General features: G+C 43.0%; 1 protein-coding gene across 2 annotated transcripts; it reads left to right on the plus strand.

The window, feature by feature from the left end:
* The first annotated feature begins 558 nt into the window (after positions 1-558).
* Positions 559-17,833, plus strand: LOC143278116 (uncharacterized). 2 transcript variants are annotated; one of them, XM_076583148.1, is made up of 8 exons: positions 559-646; positions 2,405-2,737; positions 4,127-4,424; positions 6,298-6,504; positions 8,529-8,627; positions 10,248-10,394; positions 13,303-13,596; positions 15,868-17,833. In XM_076583148.1, exons 2-8 carry the CDS (start codon positions 2,484-2,486, stop codon positions 16,708-16,710), a joined length of 2,142 nt encoding a protein of 713 aa, XP_076439263.1. In that variant the 5' UTR covers positions 559-646; positions 2,405-2,483; the 3' UTR covers positions 16,711-17,833. The 2 variants fall into 2 exon arrangements, with proteins under 2 accessions (XP_076439263.1, XP_076439264.1); XM_076583149.1 differs by lacking the exons at positions 559-646; positions 2,405-2,737 and adding an exon at positions 3,723-3,735.
* Positions 17,834-25,159: the final 7,326 nt, after the last annotated feature.

Raw genomic sequence — 25,159 nt, forward strand, 5'->3', positions numbered from 1 at the left:
ACTTGGAGTTAATCATACATAAATCACCATAACCATACACGTGCAACTTGAAAAAAAAAAAATCACCGTGTAGCAGGACAGGCACAAACAGCAAACTAAAAGTGGATACTGACACAAGTATGGTGTGGGAAGGGAGGTGTCACAACCTTTCCAAACCAGGAACACACTTTTGGCTGTGCAAACTGTTCACTTTATTTTCATAGAGTACTAAAGGAACAACTGGGAAAATGCTCGATCTTAGAAGGCAACTTAAACTAAATCTGAATATGCAGTGACAGTGGACCCCAGAGTCAACAGAAGTCCTACTCCTGTGCACACACACCCTCCTCTACCTACCTCCACCTACTGATCTAACATGATTAATTCTAGATCAGTGGGTCGGCCCGATATTGTCTTCACCTCAAACACTGATTGTGAGCTACGGCCAAATGGCCAAAGAAAGCAAATTGCGAAACGATCAGATTAGATTCAGGCCCATCGGTTTGCGGAATAATCGATTTTGTTTGTTTGTTTTACTTCATACCTTTTTGTTTGGTAGTATTCCTGTAACGAGACAAACCTCCAAAAGATCGATGTGTGAAACAGCAAGAAAGGAAAAGTGAGGACTGCTTTCCCCTGCGTTTTGGGCAGAATTTCTTGGTGTTTTGTAAGTTGTTCCAGTTGATGACATAATTCATAGAAATAAGACCAGATCTGTCACGAAATCCCTTAGTTTGCATTTACTCTGCACGTTCGATGTGCAAGCCTGAGCACCAACCATGACGGAGCAGACGATGTGAACTGGACGTTTGAACAACCACACTCGATACGATGAGTGCAGGTGCATCTACCTGCTGATATTTTTCTTCAGTGTTTACGCAGATAGAGGATGTATGCTTGTAGAAAAGGGGATCTTTTTACCCCCAGTTGTATGTTTTAAAGTTTATTTTGCACGTTTGAATTAAGTGTGTGTGTGTGTGTGTGTGTGTGTGTGTGTGAGACACTAGGTTACTACTATCGGTGGTTAGGAATATGAGGGCCAGGTCTAGCATTTGGTAGATGATGATGGGTTGTGGTTCGGGGCAGGGATCAGTTGTTCTCCAAGCTTCTTTTTAGTGTTTATTTTAGGACTGCCATGCTGACTGTAGGTGTGTGTGTGTGGGGGGAGGGGGGGGGGGGTGGGGAGGGGGGGATGAGTGGGTGGAGAGCGGGGGGAAGGGGGGGGGAACGATGAGGGGGGAAGGGCGTGCACACATGCACATATGTGTCCATTTGTCTGTGTTGTTAATTTTATATAAAATTAAAAGTGAAATGGGGTAATCTGATAATGGGGGTGAGCACACTGACAGTGTTTGTTTTTGTGTGTGTGTGTGTTTGTTTGTTTTTTTAAATTGTATGTGTGTGTGTGTGTTGTTGTTGTGTGTGTGTAATTCTGATTATGGGGGTGAGCGCAGTGTTTTTGCTCACACAATTCTCAGACCATCTATTGCATCAAAGAATTGCACCATGTTTTGAAAACAGCACCCGTTTAACTTAAGTTAACACTATTTCAGGTCTTGCAGTTGTGTAGCACTTGTTTCTGAGTGAGATTTGTGAAAGTAACAGATGTGACAGATAGGTCAAGGTGACAGCAACTGTATTTTTGTAAGGAATTGTTACATTTTGGTTTGTACAGGAATAAATTGTGTGAGTGATCGTTGAGTAAAATGGCACTGGGATGTGTGTTTCACACAGGAACTTGGTGGTGAGTTATCTATTTAAAAAAAAACAAAAAAACCTCATATACTGTGTATAACTTTGATGTTTTTGTTTCTTTTTGACTTATTTGTTTATTTGTATTATTGTTTTGGTTTTTCCTATGCTTTTTGAATGAAAAAAAGTTTTAAATGAAAAAAGAAAGAAGGAAGATCCTATTTATGATATATTTAGATAGACTGATTGAAATATTGAATGATAGTTTGATTTGATTTCAAAAGTTAGAAATATAAAGAAAAAACAAAGAAATCTTGTGTATAAAAAGAAAAAACAAAGAAATCTTGTGTATAAAACTATAATATACTTATATAGTTAAATGGATAAGTTGAAATCTTCAGTCCTTGTTTGATTCATAAACAGATTCAGTAAACTGTTTGATTGACTGGCCAGTTGGCTGGTTGATCAGTTCATCATTGTTTTGAGTTTTTTTTGTTTCATGAAATTATAACCTCTTTCTTTGCAGTCTGACAAAATAGACCACAGCCAAAAAGAGAAAGAAGTGGGGGAAAAAAATATATATATGTATGTATGTATGTGTGTGTGTGTATATATATATATATATATAATATATATATATATATATATATATATTTTTTTTTTTTTTTCAAGTGAAAGCAGGACGAGTTCTTCTATGTTTTTCTTTCATAATGTTATAACCTCTTTTTTGCAGTGTGACAAAACTAGACTATAGCCAACTGCCAAGAAAGAGAAAGAAGTAAAAATAGATAAATAAAAGTGAAAGAAGGACAATGGAAGCAGACAACACCATTGTGATGGAGCAGCTTGAGCCACAGGCATCGCCAGAGCTGCCAGCAGCATCCACCCCCTCCTCCACCTTGTGCACCACTCCAAGCGTGTCAGAGTCGTCAGCCCCTGTGGTGGAGATGAAGAAGGAGTTTGCGTCCTCCTTTATTAGCTCCCCTGCCTACGGCCACTGGAAGGACGTGGGGTCCCGCCATGGGCTTCAGGAGGACGAGGAGATTGCTCTGTTCCTTCTGAAATAGTGAGTGGGTACACAGTGTGTGAGGAGATTGCTCTGTTCCTTCTGAAATAGTGAGTGGGTACACAGTGTGTGAGGAGATTGCTCTGTTCCTTCTGAAATAGTGAGTGGGTACACAGTGTGTGAGGAGATTGCTCTGTTCCTTCTGAAATAGTGAGTGGGTACACAGTGTGTGAGGAGATTGCTCTGTTCCTTCTGAAATAGTGGGTACACAGTGTGTGAGGAGATTGCTCTGTTCCTTCTGAAATAGTGAGTGGGCACACAGTGTGTGGGGAGACTGCTCTGTTCCTTCTGAAATAGTGAGTGGGTACACAGTGTGTGAGGAGATTGCTCTGTTCCTTCTGAAATAGTGAGTGGGTACACAGTGTGTGAGGAGATTGCTCTGTTCCTTCTGAAATAGTGAGTGAGTACACAGTGTGTGAGGAGATTGCTCTGTTCCTTCTGAAATAGTGAGTGGGTACACAGTGTGTGAGGAGACTGCTCTGTTCCTTCTGAAATAGTGAGTGGGTACACAGTGTGTGAGGAGATTGCTCTGTTCCTTCTGAAATGGTTTCAGTTTCAGTTTCTCAAGGAGGCGTCACTGCATTCAGACAAATCTACATACGCTACACCGCATCTGCTAGGCAGATGCCTGACAGCAGCGTAACCCAACGCACTTGTCAGGCCGTGAGTGCATACTTATATATTTGTGTACTTTGTGGATTTCTTTTTACATAATTTTGCCAGAGGACAACACTCTCATTGCCATGGGTTCCTTTGCAGAGCGACAAGTGCGTGCTGCACACAGGACCTCGGTTTATCATCTCATCCGAAAGACTAAACGCTCAGTTTGATTTTCCAGTCAGACTTGGGGGGAGAAAGGGCGAGTGCTGGATTTGAACCCACACCCTCACAGACTGTCTGTATTGGCAGCTGAGCGTCTTAACCATTCTGCCACCTGCCTCCTTGAAATAGTAAGTGGGTACAGGGTGCGAGGAGACTGCTCTGTTCCTTCTGAAATAGTGGGTTACACAGTGCGTAACTTTGTTGTTGTTGTTGCTTTATTTCTTCTGAGAGGATGAGGAGATTGTCCTTTTTCTTCTGAAATAGTTAAGTGGGTACACAGTGTGTAACTTTTTTTGTGTGTGTGTGTGCTTTAATTCTTCTGAAATAGTAAGTGGGTACAGTGTGCAATTTTTTTTGTGTGTGTACCTTATTTCTTCTGAAATAGTAAGTGGGTAAAGTGTGTAATATATCCTTTTTTGTTTTTGTTTTGTTTTTGTTTTTGCTTTATTTCTTCTGAAATAGAGGTTTACAGGTTTTTTTGTTTTTTGCATGTAAAGTGGTATAAAGGTAACTCACTGAAAAATAAGTGTGTGTGTGTGTGTGTGTGTGTGTGTGTGTGCGTGACAGTTACGAAGACACGTCCAACGTGTTCCCCTCCGGCATCACGATGTGCAAGACGTGCGGCTCCCTCCTCTCGGCCATCTGTGTCCAGTGTGAACGGACAGCGTGTGGTGCCGCCCCCTCCTCCGCCTCCTCCTCCGGCCCCCTCCAGCTGTCAGTGTCGCAGAGAGAAGGGGCTGTGAAGGAGGAGGGGGTGGATGGTGCCGGAGGGTGCTTTTGGGAGAACGATTCTGATCTCCCTGATCCATCTCAGCAGCCTGTGCGGAAGAGGAGGACTTTGGATTCTGCTAGGAAGAAGGAAAAGGTAGGTTAGTAGCTGAAAAAACCCAACAAAAAAAACCAAAAAAAACAAAAAAAACAGCGCATCTGAAGAAAGATGAGGTGAGTTATTGGTTTTTAAACAAAGCAAGTCCGTGTAAATATCCCTGTGAACATTATGCAGGAACAAAATAAATTTCAGGAGTTTCCTTTGTTGTCTCCTCTCAGTAATGTTTTCACGAACTGTTGATATGTTCCACACTGTGATTTTCCCTGTCCAAGAACCTGACATTGTCCCAAGTAAAGGGCTGATTTATCCATTGGCACATACAGGCTGGTGTCATCACAATATTATATTAATATTTCTTGTTATTTGTTTGGTTTTCTGAAAGTTTGTGTCATTAAAATTAAAGTTATTGGGAAATTGCCTAATGCCTTGAGTGCAAAGAGAATGCACCAACAAACAGGCTAGTTGTCACAAAGAATGTCACTTTTATTGACGACGCAATTTTTCACGCTGATTTAAATTGGGCTTTTTCATTGCATAAAAACATAGCAGACGTTTTGATTTTATGCATCATCTATTGGAAAAAAATCAAGATGATTAAGACAATGATGATGACTGTCTTGCTTGAGGAGGAAGGTGGCAGAATGGGGTTAAAATGCTTATCTCAATATCTGCCAACACAGTGTCCGTGAGTGAGGGCATGGGTTCGAATCACCGTCTCACCCTTTCTCCCAAGTTATGACTGAAAAATCGAACTGAGCACCTATTCATTCATTCGGATGAGACGACAAACTGAGGTCCAGTGTGCAGCAGGCACTTGGCGCACTGGAAAGGAACACATGGCGACATAATTGTTCTCCTCTGGCGACGGGCGCAATAGCCGAGTGGTTAATCACAGTGACGGCACCTGGTGGGTAAAGGGTGGAGATTTTTACGATCTCCCAGGTCAACATATGTGCAGACCTGCTAGTGCCTGAACCCCCTTTGTGTGTAGACGCATGCAGAAGATCAAATGCACACGTTAAAGATCCTGTAATCCATGACAGCGTTCGGTGGGTTATGGAAACAAGAACATACCCAGCATGCACACCCCCAAAAACGGAGTATGGCTGCCTACATGGCGGGGTAAAAACGGTCATATACGTAAAAGCCCACTCGTGTGCATACGAGTGAATGCAGAAGAAGAAGAAGAAGTTCTCCTCTGGCAAAAAAAAAAAAAATCTGAAGAAGAAAATCCACTCTGATAGGTACACAAGTTATATTCTTGCACTCCAGGCCTGACCAAGTTTATTGGGTTATGCTGCTGGTCAGGCATCTGTCTAGTGGATGTGGTGTAGAGATACAAGGATTTGACTGAACGCGTTGACACCGCCTTGAGAAACAGTAACTGAAAGCGTTGGACTTTCAATCTTAGGGTCCCGGGTTCGAATGTTGGTAACTCCACCTGGTGGGTAAAGGGTGGAGATTGTTCCAGTCTCCCAGGTCAACCTATGTGCAGACCTGTTAGTGCCGGAACCACCTTCGTGCGTATACACACGCAGAAGATCAAATACTCACATTCAAGATCCTGTAATCAATGTCAGCGCTCAGTGGGTTATGGAAACAAGAACATACCCAGAATACACCCCCCCTGAAAACGGAGTATGGCTGCCTGCATGGCAGGGCAAATAAACAAAATGGTCATACACATAAGATATTACATGTCTGTCTCAGTGTGTATGTGGGCGAACTTGAAACCTGACATAGGAAACGAATGATGAGCACCCAATGGCAGCCATCAGTCGGCTCTACCCAGGTGCAAATGACCCCGAGTTCGTAAAGCGATTAGAGCTTGGTCTCCAGCCAAGGACAGGTGTTATATAAGTATCCATATCATCATCATCATCATCATCATCATGAAACTGTCTTGCAGACATCACCGGCGCCGTCTCTACCTATCTTGGCCCAGCCCCGCTCGACCCCCTCCGTCCAGCGTGTTCCAATCCATGGGGAGAGTGGGGAGGAGGTGTCAGAGACCCAGCCCCACTTTGTCAACATCAAACAGTACACGCGCATCTTGAAGCGACGGCAGGCCAGAGCAAGACTGATGGCCCAGGGCAGAATCGCCATACAGAGACAGGTGGGTGTGTTTGGGTATGAGTTTGTGTGGGGGGGGGGGCGTGGGGAGGGGGCGGGGGGCTGAGAATGGGTTTGTGTGTGTGTGTGTGTGTGTGTGTGTGATTATGAGTTTGTGTTTGGTGATTGTGTGTACCCCGAAAGCGGAGTATGGCTGCCTACATGGCGGGGTAAAAACGGTCATACACGTAAAAGCCCACTCGTGTGCATACGAGTGAACGTGAGAGTTGCAGCCCACGAACGCAGAAGAAGAAGAAGAAGAGGTGATTGTGTGTGTTTGTGTGGGTGTGTATTTGTGTGGGTGTGAGTATGAGTTTGTGTATTTGTGTGCGTGTGTGTGTGTGTATGGGTGTGTGTGTTTTGTGAGTGCTTGTGTATGTGTGTATGTGTTTTGTGGGTGTCAGTGTGTGTGTGTGTGTGAATGTGTGTGTGTTTGTGTGAGCGGGTGTATGTGAGTGTGTATGTGAGAATTTGTGTGTAAGTGTGTGTGTGTGTGCGTATGTGCGGGGGTGCATCTGAGAATGTGTGTGTTATGTGTGAGTGTGTGTGTATGCATGACTTTGTGTGTGTATGTGTGTGTGTGTGTGTGTGTGAGTTACATGACTGACCAAGGTGACCTGCTACAGCTGGCAGTAATTTGATGCAGTGTGCTTGATTTTCATACTTAGTGTATTGACTGACAGTGGTATATACAGTGATGCCCGGTACAGATTGCAGAATCATTTTTTCTGCTCATATGCTTCAAGGATACTGACAGGGATACTGTGTCTTATTCATACCAGACACGGTAGTGAAATTTTGACCAAAATCATGATTTTTTGTGATTTTCGTTTTTTTTTGCTTAATCTGCTTCTTCAACATCTAATCTTTATTGTCCGTTTCACCTGGGTACTATATTCACTTAAATAAAGCTTCAAACAGCATCAACATGTGTGATTTCTTGTGAGTACATGTACAAGCACTTTTTTTTTTTTCCTGTTTTCTCAGTTTTGTGTTTTGTCCTCGTAATACCATTTTTCAAAATGCTAATGCTAAAAAACTTTAAAAGATAGCATGTTCAGACTTGGTACTTTCTTTCTTTATGTATTCATCTTTATTATAGTGTGGTGATTTGTATAGTACTAGTAAAAGAATGAATATACACTCATTTGAAAAAAAATTATGTCAAGGAATTTATACACATTTCAACAACAAAATAATAATAAATGTATTTATTCAAATTTCAAAATACCACTTCATTATAATAAAGAACAAATACAAATAAATCAAATAAAACAAACAGAAATAACATATCTATAAAGGTACCGAAGTTCTAAGCTTTTAATTTTTTTATCGGCCATTTTGGATTCGTTTCCATGGAAACCGTCACAACAAATTGCACAAAATGACCTTTTTAGACATGTTCAGTCCAATATTTTTGCATACCTTGTCACAGAAAGCCATAAACTTCAAGTTTATTTCATACGTTTTTGTACTACCGTGTCTGGCCTTAAATACTCACAGGGTAAGCACTCTATAAATGCACATTATTATTGTATGATTGACAGTTTCTCTGCAGCAATAAGAATTCATTTACAGATTAGTCTTCTGTGAAGGATTATGACTCTCAGACTAGGAGACAGGATTGCACTGGCTCTTAGTGCTGCAGCCTTTGGGGGAGTAGTTGGCCTTTGGGAACCATCCGAATGCCAGCTGTGCTAAAGCCTTCTTGTCCACGAGAGTGGGGATGTGACTTGGGCAAGACACTGTCCACTAATAATCAGATTCTAGCCCAGATAGTTGGGACAGCAGTTGCCTCCTCTGCCGTTCTGATGGTCATAGTCGGACACGACTGACTGTTATACAATACAATACAGTACAGTACAGTACTGTACAGTACAATACAATACAATACTTTACAGTACAATACAATACAATACGATACAATACAATACAATACAATACACTGTCATTTAATGCAATACAGTAATTGTTATTATTATTGTTATTATTATTATTACTATTATCATCTGGAACTGGTGTCTGCAGAAGTACCTGCATGAATCCCGCCACAACCATGCGTTAAACAGAGAGCGTGGGGTGGACGGTCGGTATGTGCCGACTGCTGACGATGACATCGGCAAAACGGTGAGTTTCAGTTTCAGTTTCTCAAGGGGGCATCACTGCATTGGAGCACACCCATACACGCTTTACCACATTTGCTTTGGCAGACGTCTAGCTAGCAGCATAACCCAGCATGCTTAGTCAGGCCTTGAATGCATGCATATAGATTTGTACACTCACACTCATGCCTGCATGCCTCACCCTCCCCATACACACACACACATACACACTCACCTTATGCCACACACACACACATACACACTCACGCTACTCACACACACATATACGCTCATGTCACACACACACATACACACTCACGCCACACACACACACACATACACACTCACACTACACATACACACTCACACACACACACACACACACACACACACACACACTACACACACACACACACAAACATACATGCTCATGCCATACACACACACACTACACACACACTACACACACACACACTACACACAAACACACACACACACACACACACACACACACACACACACACACATGCACACACACATGCACACACATATGCACAGAGCATGCTCACATACTCGCACTTGAGCACGCACCCACACAAACACAAGAGAAAGAGTTGCACACAAAACAATCCGCACCAGAGCAAGAATCCCATTCATCAGAAAGTGCTGATCAGGTTGATTGACTGACTGGGTGATTTGCTTCTTTTTTTCCTTTTTTTCATGCCCCAAAATTGTGGACATTTTGTTTTTTTTGTCTTTCAGTGTTGGCAAATGATTGTGGGTGTGATGAAGATGCTGCTTTAGTGCTCAGTTTATGCTTTTACGATGCAGTGGAGTGATGGCCTAGAGGTAACACGTCCGCCTAGGAAGCGAGAGAATCTGAGCACACTGGCTCGAATCATGGCTCAGCTGCCGATATTTTCTCCCCCTCCACTAGACCTTGAGTGGTGGTCTGGACGCTAGTCATTTGGATGAGATGATAAACTGAGGTACCGTGTGCAGCATACACTTAGCGCACATAAAAGAACCTACGACAACAAAAGGGTTGTTCCTGGCCAAATTCTGTAGAAAAATCCACTGCGATAGGAAAAACAAATAAAACTGCACGCAGGAAAAAAAAAAAAAAAAAAGGGTGGTGCTGTAGTATAGCGATGCGCTCTCCCTGGGGAGAGCAGCCCGAATTTCACACAGAGAAATCTGTTGTGATAAAAAGAAATACAAATACAAAATACAGATACAAATACAAAACTAGGTTGTACTCTCATAGTATATCCTGCTATCAGCCAGGTTGAAGGATACAGACACCTGCAGCGTTGGTAAGTTGATTTGAACAGCGCTCCCAAAGACACCTCTGTGAAGTTTGATGGCCCTCGACTGTGTGGGTCCCAGCCTTTTTCTTTATGTCCACAGCACACTCAGCTCTTGGTAGGACCTGGCCACAGGCTGGAAAAACCCACCTCTTAATGGGGATCAAACCTTCGTCCTCCCAGTTGTCATTTCATGATGGCTAAACTCTTCACTACTGTGGCTGTTTTTGTTGTTGGTTGTTTGTTTTTTTTCCTGCTTTTTTTTTGTTTTTGTCTATTTCATTTGATTGCTTGATTGTCCACATTTTAGTGATCATTGGTCATTTTGTTTTGAAAAGGAGGTAAAGGAAGAAAGAGGAGAGGAGGAAGAAGAGGAGGAGGAGGAGGATGCAGAGGAGGAAGGGGATCTGCCATCAGGGGACGATGATTCCGCCACAGATGTGGAGAACGACTATGCATCGGCAACAGACAGCGTTCAGGTTCAGGTGAGAGGTGGGGTTGTCGTGCATCAGTATGATGTCGGTTTGTTAGGAGTGGTAAAGGAGAGAGGTGTGTGTGTGTGACAGGAGTGGTAAAGGAGCGAGGTGTGTGTGACAGGAGTGGTAAAGGAGAGAGGTGTGTGTGACAGGAGTGGTAAAGGAGAGAGGTGTGTGTGTGTGACAGGAGTGGTAAAGGAGAGAGGTGTGTGTGACAGGAGTGGTAAAGGAGAGAGGTGTGTGTGACAGGAGTGGTAAAGGAGAGAGGTGTGTATGTGTGACAGGAGTGGTAAAGGAGAGAGGTGTGTGTGTGTGACAGGAGTGGTAAAGGAGAGAGGTGTGTGTGCGTGACAGGAGTGGTAAAGGAGCGAGGTGTGTGTGACAGGAGTGGTAAAGGAGAGAGGTGTGTGTGTGTGACAGGAGTGGTAAAGGAGAGAGGTGTGTGTGACAGGAGTGGTAAAGGAGAGAGGTGTGTGTGTGTGACAGGAGTGGTAAAGGAGAGAGGTGTGTGTGTGTGCGACAGTAGTGGTAAAGGAGAGAGGTGTGTGTGTGTGACAGGAGTGGTAAAGGAGAGAGGTGTGTGTGACAGGAGTGGTAAAGGAGAGAGGTGTGTGTGACAGGAGTGGTAAAGGAGAGAGGTGTGTGTGTGTGACAGGAGTGGTAAAGGAGAGAGGTGTGTGTGTGTGACAGGAGTGGTAAAGGAGAGAGGTGTGTGTGTGTGACAGGAGTGGTAAAGGAGAGAGGTGTGTGTGTGTGACAGGAGTGGTAAAGGAGAGAGGTGTGTCCGTGACAGCAGTAATAAAGAAGAGAATTTTCACTTTCAGTTCCTCTCAAGGAGGCGTCATTGCGTTCACGGACAAATCCATATGTGTACCCTGCACCACCACATCTTCTAGGCAGATGCCTGACCAGCAGCATAGCCCAGCACACTTTAAGTCGGGCGTTTTGAGCGTGTGCATCAATATATTTGCGTACCTTTTTTCAGTGCGTCAAGTGTGTGCTGCACACGGGACCTTGGTCCGTCATCTCTCCTCTGAATGACTAGACGCTCAGTTTGATTTTCCAGTCAAAGTTAGGAGAACGGTCGGGACCAGGATTCAAACCCAGACCCTCACAACGGACACTGTATTGGCAGATAAGCTTCTTAACCATTCTGCCCCCTTAAAGGTTTGTTTCATTGACAGGGATGACTGACTGCTGCCTGAAGATTTCATTGACAATGAGCACAGTCTGCATCCATGCCTGCGTGTGTGTGTGAGTGTGTGTGTATGTGTGTGTGTGTGTGTGTGTGTGTGTGTGTGTAGGAGGAATGGGGGGGTGCAGGGTAGTGTGTGTGTGTGTGTGTGTGTGTGTGTGTGTGTGTGTTGGGGCTCATGTACGTTTATGTATATTTGTTTGTGCTTTCATATCTGTGAAACGGCATGTTTGTTGCATATTTGTTATGCATGTGTGTGTGAATGTGTGTCTGTATGTTTTACATTTATTTGCTTATTTATCATCATTACTGTCTTTTTATTTTATTTTCATTTACTGTTATTATCATCATTCTTTTTTATTTATTTATCTATTTATTAATTATTTATTTTATTATTTTTATTTTTATTTAATTTAAAAAAAAATTATTTTTTTCTTTTCTCGAGGCCTGACTAAGCGCATTGGGTTACGCTGCTGGTCAGGCATCTGTTTGGCAGATGTGGCGTAGCGTATATGGATTTGACCGAACGCAGTGACGCCTCCTTGAGCTACTGATACTGTATGTGTGTGTGTGTGCACCCATACATTGATAAATATACACATAAGAGGTGCATGCACTTGCATGTACGCACATGCACACACACACACATGTACTCTTCACACACACACACACACACACACACACATGCACGTGCACCCACCACACACCTGTTCAGCTGTGCATTGTATCTGTTTTCATTGGATGTTACTTTTGAAATAAAGAACTATTAATTTACAGTATAATCGTTGTCATGCGTGCCATCAGATCCATTGGGGCATTTTGCAGGCAACTTGTGGTCCCCTGTACTGGCCTCCCTTTTTGCATTGGGAGAGAGCTGTCTCAGCACATGTATGTAAGGCAACACGTGTTGAGAGAACTTTGTTCAGTTCTATATTGAGGCCTTTTAGGGGTTCAGTGTTCATTGATTTTTTTTTTTTTTTTTTTTTTGTCCATTGTCTGTGCTGTCCAGTATTTTGTTTCTTCCTGGTATGCAATATTGATAGCCATGCTTTTAGTTGTTGTGTTTTGTTTGATATTTTGTTTTTGTTGTGGAAGTGGTTTGATGCTGATTAGATGAATGACATGATGATTTTGTTGCACATTGGTGTCTGACGTCACAAGTGACATGTAATTTTAATATGCAGAGTGATGTCATGTTCTTCTGTGACTGCTGAAGAGATTTTCCAGTGCGTTACTGGTTACAGACATACTTTGTGTTCTTCTTGGACGCAGACTGTGGGAGGAATGTTGCAGAATGGTTAAGATGCCTTTCTGCCAATACAGTGTGCTTGGCTGACTGTGTTATAATCCTAGTCTTGCTCTGTTGCCCAAGTTTGACTGGAAAATGAAACCGAGTGTCTCATCATTCAGATGAGACAATAAACTGTGGTCACGTGTGTAGCATGCACTTAGCGCACTGAAAAAGAACCAATGGCAATGAGAGTGTTGTCCTCTGGCAAACCCCTGCTGAAGAAATCCTCTGTGATAGGTACACAAAAACATATGCATGTACTCCAGACTTGACTATGCGCGTTGGGTCAAGCTGATGGTCAGGCATCTGCCTAGCAGATGTGGTGCAGCATATATGGATTTGCCCAAACACAATGATGCCTCCTCGAGAAATTGAAAATTGAAACCCAGACTTTGACTCATGCTCCACTTGGATTTTCTCTGATGTTCCAGAAGTCTGAGACAGCGCCTGCTGCTGCCCCCAAACCGGGCAGACCACGTGGTCAGCCCACTGCCGGCTACAGGAAGTCAGTGGACAAGAAAGGAGAGAAGGAGAAAAAGAAGAAGAAGAAGGAGAAAGGATTGAAGCGTGAAAAGAAATCGCTGACATGCGACATATGTCAGAGGACGTTCACCAAGTCGAGCAGCCTGTACCGCCACATGGTGGTGCACACTGGGCAGAAGCCGTACTCCTGTGACACCTGCCACAAGAGCTTCACTCTGTCCAGCAGCCTGCAGAGACATCAGGTCAGAGGTTGCACGGCACCGCTTAACTCACTTAGTACTGCCAGCTTGCTCCCCTGACTTTCCCCACAGACGACCCATTTGTGTGGGTAAGAAATAAATCACCAGAAAATAAATGTTAGAATTTGTTTACTGAAAACTTCCAAACTGATCTGTAACATAAGTTAGTTGGGGACAAAATATAAAACTTCCTCACTTCTTATGCTATCATACAGTGAGATGATGTAAGTATCCTTTTTTTTTCCCCGAAATTTTCACACACTGACGACTTGTAAACAAATCTAGGAAAGCACAGAGAGTTTGAAACAGATTAAATTCAGAATATTATATAGCCATGATAAAGCCCCTTTGTCTACTCTGTTGTGTGCCTGTTCACGTGAACCAGTCACCTTGAAAATAACTCTCCTGTTCGCGAGCACAGCAGCACACACTGCATTTATTGGTCGCAGAGTAGAGTGGAAAGGTCAGTTTAGATACTCTTAGCTCATAACGTCATTATGGAAATTAGGTGCTACTCCAAAAGTTCAAAACTATCTGAGGCCTCGATCGGGGCCCCTCGTCTGAAACAGCTGTAAACAGTAGGGCCCCGATCAGGGCCTTTCGTCCAGAGTGAGTTAAAAATCCCTGAAAGGCCTGATTTTTGGAAGTGTCATTTAATGTGGGTTTATGAAGGCTCTAACATACATATTTCAGAGGTTTGAGCCTGGAAAGGTCCTTAAAAAGCTTGGTTTCTGGAAGCTTTCTTTTTGGGGCCCCTACAAGGCCATAAAATATTTTATGTTTCAGAGGTCTGAGCCCTTGACAGTCCTTAAAAAGCCTGATTTTTTTAAAGCCTTCGTTTAGGGGCTCCTTTTAAAAGCTTATGTCTTGAAGCCACCTTTTAGGTGCCTCTACAAGGCCCTAAAATACATTGTGTTTCAGAGGCCTGAACCCCTGAAAGTCCCTAAAAAGCCTGATTTGTGGAAGCCTACTTTTAGGGGCACCAGAAAGGCCGTGACATATAGATGTAAAGGCTGTAAAAGGTCGTAACATTCAGATGTCTTAGCTCATAAAAGTCCCTATAAAGCCTGGTTTATGGAAACCACCTTTTAAGGGCCCTTACAAGGCCCTAAAATATGTTTCATATGTTGGAACCCATTAAATTCCCCTAAAAGCCTGATATTTGGAAGGCTCCTTTTAAGGGCCCCTACAAGTCCCTAAATTACATTAAGTTTCAGAAGTCTGAACCTTTAAAAATCTGTAAAAAGCCTGAGGTTTTGGAAGCCTCTATTTAATTTCCCCTAAAAGGCCCTATTCTTTACAACAGAGCTGATAATTTTCTATGCCAGTTGTGAGTGACGTGTGTTGTCCCTAATTTCTGGTTTTAAGTCCCTAAAAAGCCCCTAAGATATCCCTTAGTTTTGGTCCTAAAAGTCTGTTTGAACCCTGCAGGCATTGTCCCTAATTTCTGATTTCAAGTCCCTGAAATGCCCATAGAATATCCCATATTTTCGGACCTAAATGTCTGTATTAAGTGTGTAGGTGTCGTCCCTAATATTTGATTTTAAGTCCCTGAAAAGCCCCTGAAATATCCCTTAGTTTTGGTCCTAAACGTCTGTACTGTATGACAGTACTTTAAAATATATATATATATATATATATATATATATATATTTTTTTTTTTTTTTTTTTTTTTTTTCTCGAGGCCTGACTAAGTGCGTTGGGTTACGCTGCTGGTCAGGCATCTGCTTGGCAGATGTGGTGTAGCGTATATGGATTTGACCGAACGCAGTGACACCTCCTTAAGCTACTGATACTGATACTGTACTGTCTGAACTGTGCAGGTGTTGTCCCGAAAAAGACCTTAAAATACCCCATATTTTTGGTCCTAAAAGTCCATAAAAAGCCTGATTTTTGGAAGCCTCTTTCAGAGGCCCCTAAAGGGCCCAGAAATACAAGTTTCAGATGTCCAAGCCCCTAAAAGTTCATGAAAAGCTTGATCTTTGGAAGCCTCCTTTTAGAGGCCCCCAGGAGACCCTGATATTTATATGTCAGAGGTCTGAGCCCCTAAAAGACCCTGAAAAGCCTGATTTTTGGTTCTAAAAGTCTGTATGAACCATGTAGGTGTTGTCCGTAATTTCTGATTTTAAGTCTGTATAAAGCCCCTAGAATATCCCTTAGTTTTGGTCCTAAATGTCTGTATGAACTGTGCTGGTGTTTGTCCCTAATTTCTGATTTTTATGCCCATAAAATACCCCATATTTTTGGTCCTAAACGTCTGTATGAACTGTGCAGGTGGTCCACACGGGCCAGAAGCCGTACATGTGCGAGATCTGCAGCAAGACCTTCACCCAGGCGGGCAGCCTCAAGACCCACAAGATGATCCACACGGGGGTCAAAGCCTTCGCCTGTGACGAGTGCGGCCGGGCCTTCACGCACGCCAACAACCTCAAGACACACAAGCTGACCCACACGGGCGTCAAGTCCTTCATGTGTGACATCTGCAGCACCACCTTCTCGCGGGCCAGCAACCTTAAGAAGCACAAGCTGATCCACATGGGCTACAAGCCCTTCATGTGCGATGTCTGCAGCAAGACCTTCTCCCGCGCGGACGACCTGAAAGCCCACCGCATGAACCACACGGGGCAGAAGCCCTACATGTGTGAGATCTGCAGCAAAACGTTTGCACTGTTGGGGGTGCTGAAGCGACACAGGATGATCCACACGGGTTTGAAACCCCACGTGTGTGACGTGTGCAACAAGGCGTTCTTGGAGGAAGGGAACTTGAAGATGCACAAGATGATCCATTCGGGCCAAAAACCGTTCATCTGCGACGTTTGCAGCAAAACGTTCACCCACGCCGGTGACCTGAAGCGACACAAGATGATTCACACAGGGGAGAAACCGTTCTCCTGCGACGTGTGCGGCAAGACCTTCCGTCTGGGTGGCAGCTTGAAGCGACACAAGTCGATCCATGACGGGCAGAAGTCGTTTCTGTGCGAGCTGTGCTGCAAGATGTCGGGCCAGGCGGGCAGCATGAAGATGCTGAGAATCATGCAGGGAGGGCACACGGCTTTCACCTGTGACAGCTGTAGACAGACCTTCACCCAGCTGGACACTGTCTTCTTTGGGTTTTAGCCTTGTGTTGTGTCTGCTCTGAAAAGAATTGTATTGTATTATATTGTATTGGCCGAGAGCCCAAATAGTTTGGACAGCAGTTGCCTTCTCTGCTGTTCTGATGGTCGTTATCAGACACGACTGTCATACAATATGATACTTTTGTATTGTATTGTATTGTATTCGCTGAGAGAGTGGGGATGTGACTGGGGCAAGACACTGTCCATCATAATCAAATTCTAGCCCAAAATATAGTTGGGACAGCAGTTGCCTTCTCTGCTGCTCTGATGGTCAGTGTTGAACACGACTGACTCTCATGGTATTAGAGACAGACATTCTGTTTGAAATTCAGGCTTCTCTCCCCAGATGGAGCGTGTGGCCAGAAAGCAGCACCACCCCTTTTTTTTTCTTTTTTTTTATCTCTGTGTGCAAGCGTGTTTGTTTCACTATCATTAGCTGTACATAAGAAATTTGAAAAGAAGAATTTACAAGTCTTGGGGAGACATATTTTTTGGTTTACAACAGTCGAAAAAAAAGAAAAGAAGACTGATTACAATACGTTGTAATCAGGAGCAACAATAGTTTACTGACAAAACTTCTGTTTCTTTGTTTTTTGTTTGTGTGGAAAGGTAGAATCTTTCTCCTTAGGCAACAGTGGAATGAAGCTGACCAATGCGTATGCACGTGTTTGTGTGTGTGTGCGTGCCAAGTTCACTGAACGAGGCCCTTTTTGTATTTCTTTTTCAGCATTGCCATTGATCTGGAAAATTGAAATTATGTTGTTGTTTTTTTCACAACACGATTACTGAAAGCCCACCGCATGAACCACACGGGGCAGAAGCCCTACATGTGCGAGATCTGCAGTGGGCTTTCAGTCTTTCTTGTTGTGAAACCTGCAGTAATAATTTCATTGGGCTGTCAGCATTTGAAGGAAGAAGGTAGCAGAATGGTAAATACATCCAACTGCCAACACAGAGAGTCCGTGAGGGTTTCCCCTTTCTCCTAAGTTTGACAGGAAAATCAAAGTAAGTGTCTAGTCATTTGGATGAGACAATAAACCGAGGTCCCGTGTGCACAGGAAAAAAAGCACCCATGGCAATGAGAGTGTTGTCCTCTGGCAAAATTCTGTAGAAGAAATCCACTCTGAAAGGTACACAAATATATATCTATTTTATTTATATATATATATATATGCAAAATTCTGTAGAAGAAATCCACTCTGAAAGGTACACAAATATATATCTATTTTATATATATATATATATATATATAATATATATATATATACATATATATATATGTATGTACGTATATGTGTGTGCATGTACATGCACTCAAGGCCTGACTAAGCGCATTGGGTTATGCTGCTGGTCAGGCATCTGCCAACAAGATGTGGTGTAGTGTATATGAATTCTTCCAAGCGCAGCGATGCCTCCTTGAGAAACTGAAACTGGCTGTCCGCATTGTCTAGGAGCTTTTCCAGGAGAGCTGTGTTCAGGGAAAGTTAAAAGTTTGACTGACAGAAAATCAAATGGTAATTATATTGTTCTATTCCTCCTTCATTGCACTGCCATATCTACCAAATCTTGTTTCCTTTCAGATTTTCTTCATTACGTCTCTTTTTCTTTGACTTGGGCTTTTGGTGGCTGTTGGACAGAAGCTGACATTCAGTGAGAATTGTAAATCTTTACAACGGTGGAGTCTTGCTGGGAAGACTTGCAAAATGTCCTGTGAAGAAAAAAAAAAGAAAAGAAAGAGGTATGTCTTGAGCTTTTCCTTCTTGAATTCTGCTGAGGAAAATGGCAGCTCCACATTGATTTTTCATCAGAGAAGCAAGCACTCAGGTACACCACAACTACAGCGATGATTTTTCACAGGTAAATTTGTTATGTTGCTTTGACATTTCCCCAAGTCGACCATAAAAGCAGCATCCCCGTAACTTTCAGAATATAGCCCTACCTTTGAATTTCAGGTAGAATTAGAAATTGAGACTGACCAATCCAGCCCGGATTTGTACATTTCACAGGTTGGCCATCATAAAGACATGCGCAACAAACGTAGCCTTGATAGTTAAATCATGCAACATCTGGCCATTGATGTAAAGAAAGTTGGTTTTACCTGTGTGAGAAAGAAAAAAAAAAGTGGGTATGTTTGTGTGTGTTTTTTTATGAGCATGTGTGTGTGTGTGTGTGAGAGAGAGAGAGAGAGAGAAGGGGGGGGGGAGAGAGAGAGAGAGATACAGGCAGGCAGACTGGGAGACATAGAACATGTATTCAATCAAAATGAAAGTAAATTCAGGTTGGGTACAAGGAAAAGGATGAAAACTTAAGATGGGTACACAAAGCACAGTAAAACAACTTCAAAATAAAAACATGTCATGCGGTATTCAACTTTTCCTGTGGGGAAAGCTGTTCAGAACTTTTATTCAGTTCAAGAAGAAGAAGGAAAAAAAAAGTAAATTCCAGAATCAGTTTGCCTGTTTTAAATGATTTTCAGTTGTAGGCCAAGTAGAATGAACAGTTCATTGGGTGTTTTTTTCATGTTTTTGTTTTTTTGTTTTTTACTCAGTGGAGTACCCAAAAACATTAACCACACAGATGCATGTGAGTACTTGATTTATTTCTTTTCATTTTTGTTGTTGTTGTCTTTTTAGGTTTTAAACTCTTCTCAAAGCTTTTCAGTTTTGTGAATAAAAAAAAAACCCAACATGTTTAAACACCTGTAAAAGTGTAATCCCAGGGATTTTTGGCCTGTATGTAGTGTGCCTTTAGCTTATGTTTAGAATTAAAGGGACATCAATAAGACGTTAATCTTTGTGTTGAACAGAGGAGTTAGGAATACAAGTGAAAAACGTGCTTGCGCAAACCAGGTCATTCACCGAGTTGTGCAGTTTTATATGTCCTTGAGTCACACATTGCTGCACTGTGCGACGGGCGCAATAGCCGAGTGGTTAAAGCGTTGGACTGTCAGTCTGAGGGTCCCGGGTTCGAATCACGGTGACAGCGCCTGGTGGGTGAAGGGTGGAGATTTTTACGATCTCTCAGGTACGATCTCTCTCTGCACATATGTGCAGACCTGCTAGTGCCTGAACCCCCTTCGTGTGTATATGCAAGCAGAAGATCAAATACGCACGTTAAAGATCCTGTAATCCATGTCAGCGTTCGGTGGGTTATGGAAACAAGAACATACCCAGCATGCACACCCCCGAAAACGGAGTATGGCTGCCTACATGGCGGGGTAAAAACGGTCATACACGTAAAAGCCCACTCGTGTACACACGAGTGAACGTGGGAGTTGCAGCCCTCGAACGCAGAAGAAGAAGAAGAAGCTGCACTGTGCTGTACCGACCGTAGTAACTCCATTCAGCTGTAGTGCCAATTTCATGCACCGCAGCTTCAGCATGCAGTGGTCACATGTCAAAGGTGAAGGTGACATGCAAGTGAAGCAGCCTCTGTGGATCATCCGTGATGCTCTGCGTGCTCCTTTCTCACAACTCCCCTCCCTCCTTTCCTCCCTCCTCAGTCTTCCCCCGCACCTTTCTTCCACTCCTCTGCCCTTTCCCTGTGTGCACAGGGAACGAAGTGCAGAATACTTTCACACCTTATGTACACCTTTTTCCCAGTACAGTTTCAATTTCAGTTTTTTCAAGGAGGCGTCACTGCATTCGGACTTCTTCTTCTTCTTCTGCGTTCACTCGTATGCACACGAGTGGGCTTTTACGTGTATGACCGTTTTTACCCCGCCATGTAGGCAGCCATACTCCGTTTTCGGGGGTGTGCATGCTGGGTATGTTCTTGTTTCCATAACCCACCGAACGCTGACATGGATTACAGGATCTTTAACGTGCGTATTTGATCTTCTGCTTGCATATACACACGAAGGGGGTTCAGGCACTAAGCAGGTCTGCACATAAATTGACCTGGGAGATCGTAAAAATCTCCACCCTTTACCCACCAGGCGCCGTCACCGTGATTCGAACCCAGGACCCTCAGATTGACAGTCCAACGCTTTAACCACTCGGCTATTGCGCCCGTCACTGCATTCGGACAAATCCATATACTCTACACCACATCTGCTGGGCAGATGCCCAGACCTGCAGCATAACCCAACGCGCTTCATCAGGACTCGAGTGCATGCATAATTAATTATGTGTTTGTGTATCTTGCCGAATGGATTTCATCTGCAGAGTTTTGCCAGAGGACAACACTCTTGTCGCCATGGGTTCTTTTTCAGTGTGCCAAGTACATGCTTCACACGGGACCTTGGTTTATGGTTTCATCCAAATGACTGGATCCTCGGTTCGATTTTCCTGTCAAACTTGGGAGAAAGGGCAAGAGCAGGATTCGACCCCAGACCCTCACAGACTCTGTATTGGCAGAGGAGTGTCTTGACCATTCTGCCACCTTCCAGTACATACATTTTGTAGTGGTAACTGTGTTCTTTGAAAATGTGTGTGTGTGTGTGTGTGTGTGTGTGTGTGTGTGTACATATGTTTATATATATATATATATATATATATATATATATATATATATATATGTATATATATTACAAACAAGCCCGCATACCTTCCTGTGATGTTTATAAACCAACACCTTCCCAACAGGAAGCCAGAAAACACTTTCCTTGTGCGTTTGTTAACAAGCGGAACGGACCACCACCATTTCTTGGTTTTAATGTCCCAGCATTATTCTCAGCATTATCTGCACAGCAAGAGAGATCTGTATGTGATTATTGTTACTGACATACAGTCCAGGTATTTGTCATTTTTGTGCAAGATCATTAATTGTCTACAGGGTTTGTTTGTTGTTGTTTGTTGTTTGTGTGTGTGTTGGACTAGTCTCACTGACAGCTTTCTAGGAGACTATGAACTTTTATGAAACAGTGAAAAACGGGTTGTTTCTGTGTTCCTGTATTGTAATAGTACATGTATATCAAGGCTTTTCCACAAGGATTCAGTCAGCGCAGTTTGGTGGAGGAGCTGCTGACATAGATATTTATAAATAACCTAATCTTTTCTTTGACCTACTTACGCCAAAACTCTCTAATTACACACAAAAAAGGTGTGTCTTTTTTTCTTTTTTTTTAATTATAAACTTTACATACTTACCATGACCTCTGGTGCTGACTGAGGCAGGGGCTCCGACGATGATGACGACAAAACTTTACATACTTACCATGACCTCTGGTGCAGAGGCAGGGGCCCCAACGACGAAGATGATGAAACTTTACATACTTACCATGACCTCTGGTGCTGACTGAGGCAGGGCCCCAGCGACGACGAAGACGAAACTTTACATACTTACCATGACCTCTGGTGCCGACTGAGGCAGGGGCTCCAACGATGATGACGACGAAACTTTGCATACTTACCATGACCTCTGGTGTCGACTGAGGCATGACCCAATGACGACGACGACGAAACTTTACATACTTACCATGACCTCTGGTGTCGACTGAGGTAGGGGCACCGATGACAACGATGACGACGACAAAACTTTACATACTTACCATGACCTCTGGTGCCAACTGAGGCAGGGGCTCCAACGATGATGACGACGAAACTGCATACTTACCATGACCTCTGGTGTCGACTGAGGCATGACCCAATGACGACGACGACGAAACTTTACATACTTACCGTGACCTCTGGTGTCGACTGAGGTAGGGGCACCAATGACAACGATGACGATGACAAAACTTTACATACTTACCATGACCTCTGGTGCCGACTGAGGCAGGGGCTCCAACGATGATGACGACGAAACTTTGCATACTTACCATGACCTCTGGTGTCAACTGAGGCAGGGGCACCGATGACAACGATGACGATGACAAAACTTTACATACTTACCATGACTTCTGGTGCCAACTGAGGCAGGGGCATGTTTTCTTCTTCTTCTCGTTTTTTGCCTCATGGAGGCAATGTGGCAAGGTTTCCGCTCTATTTGGCAGGTCATTTTGGGATACAGCATTGGAGCAGGATGGCACCATGAACCTAGGTTTTCAGTTGGATTTCTGGGTCAGTTGTATTGTTTTGTATTGTATTGTATCACTCTTTTTGTCACAACAGATTCCTCTGTGTGAAATTCGGACTGCTTTCCCCAGAGAGAGCGCATCGCTACATTGAGAACACCACCCATTTTTTTGTTGGTTTTTTTTTCTGCTGAGGTTTTATTCGTTTTCTATATTGAAGTGGATTTTTCTACGTAATTTTGCCAAGGACAACCCTGTTTTGTTGCCGTGGGTTCTTTTACATGCCTTAAATTCTTGCTGCATAGGGGACCTCAGTTTATCGTCTCATCCGAATGACTAGCATCCAGACCACCGCTCTAGGTCTGGTGGAGGAGGGGAGAAAATGCTGGCGACTGTGGGGTTCGAACCAGTGTGTGCTCGCTTCCCAGGCGGCCGCGGTACGACTGGGCCATCACTGCACTAAAACCAGTCCCCTGAATTCCCTTCCCCGGTAATCTTCATTAAGCCTCTCCCTCCCCCTCCACCCCTTGACCCCCCCACCCCCACCCCCCACCCACCTCCCATCTTGCCCTGGATGACGAAGACAGGTTTCTTCGCCCCTTGCAGGCGCTGCGTTATCTAAAGAGGTAGCAACCTTTCTGGTAACGATTCACGTTATGCGTAGCACATTCTCTATAATCATAATCCCCGTCCCTATCTTTCTTTATGTGTGTTGATGTCAACAACAATTTGGTATGATTATCGTTTTAAATGACTTTCTGTTTAAATGTCTCTCTCGCTTGATAAACCAGTAGTTTGTACACACTGGTTTACTCCACGCCTCTTTTTGTTTGTGTGTGTATGTGTTTTGCGTGTAATCCCTCACTGTATGGCTTCAGTTGTTCATAACTGATACGACATGTCTTCTTCTTTCCCTCTTATGACCAACAATACTATATGTTGTATTATATTATATATAAACATGTGACATGGACTGAAACGTGTTGACTTTTTTTTTTTTTTTTTTTTTTTTTTTTAGTGTTGTTTGTTTATTTGTTGTTGTTGTTGTTGTTTTTTGGGGGGAGGTGTTTCAGTTTTATTTTCTGATAACAGTGATAACTTGTCAGGAAACTTGGAAATGGTTATGGTGAAATGTTTAATAATCCTTCATTGTTACATTAATTGAATAAATTAATTGAAAGAAAAGAACGATCAAGTTGAAATGGTTTTGAACCATATTTTTTGGTCATTTGAAAGGTAGTGATGTATGTGTTTGTGAACGAGTGTGTGTGTTTTTGTGAGTGTGTGTGTGAACATGTATGTGTGAGAGCGTGTGTGTGAGTGTTTGTGAATGTGTGTGTGTGTGAGCATGTGTGTGTGTGTGTGAGCGTGTGTGAGTGTGCGGATGTGTGTGAATGTGCATGCAAATGTACCCGTGCACGTATCCATGCATGATGCATGGCCTTGATTGTGTGTGTTCTGTTTTCCCAAGATGTCAATCCTTCCTTTTTTTTCTTTTTTTTTATGTCACTTATTCCAGTGTTTCACTTGAAGCACTGTTAAATTTGTACTCGACCACCATCACTCCATATTCTCTCATCTACATCCCAGGGTTTATTTATTTATCACTCTAGTACAAACGGAGAGCTCCAGCTCACGTTGCTGTGGAAGATCAGTAAATGTGAATCGCAGAATCGGAATCACAACAATTGCTTCCTCATCCGTAATTTATAAAAGCCAACTGATTAAATGGTTTTTACACAGGTCAAGTTTTGTTCACTTACATCTTCAAAAGTGCCGCTAAGCTCATCCTCCTGTTACTCACATTACATGCCCTTTGATTTAAGTCACGCTTCTTCGTCGTTTGTGAGTTGCAACTCACATGTTCACTCGTATATACAAGAGGACTTTTATGTTCATGACCGTTTTTACCCCATGTAGGCAGCCATGCTCTGTTTTCAGGAAGTGTGCATGCTGGGTATGTTATTGTTTCCATAACTCACCGAATGCCGATACAGATTGTGGGATCTTTGACGTGTGTGTTTGATCTTCTGTATACATCTGATACATACCAATGGGGTTCAGACACAAGCAGCTAGGTCTGCACATTAAAAAACCAGATAGGCAAGGCCTTCAAGACTCACTTGTGATAAATTAAGTCCCCTAGCATTAATTACAGAGTAATTTCCCTTTTTTACTATCTGCACCAAAACGTTTGCAAAATAAATAAAACTTCCATGCTTAGTAAAAGAAGTTCCTGTTTGAACAAAAAATGATAATAATGACTGCTCTTGTTGTTGGGTCAGAATATCAGATCAAAGTGCCAAGTTTAGAGAATACAAAAAATATAAATATAACAGTAAATGCAGTTTGTGTATAATTAGGCTTCTTTTTTTTTCTTCTGCCCATCCCAGAGGTGCAATATTGTTTTAAACAAGATGACTGGAAAGAACTGAATTTTTCCTATTTTTATGCCTAATTTGGTGTCAACTGACAAAGTATTTGCAGAGAAAAT

Source organism: Babylonia areolata, chromosome 35 (genome assembly GCF_041734735.1).
Source record: "Babylonia areolata isolate BAREFJ2019XMU chromosome 35, ASM4173473v1, whole genome shotgun sequence".
In the NCBI taxonomy this organism is placed as follows: Eukaryota; Metazoa; Mollusca; class Gastropoda; order Neogastropoda; family Buccinidae; genus Babylonia; species Babylonia areolata.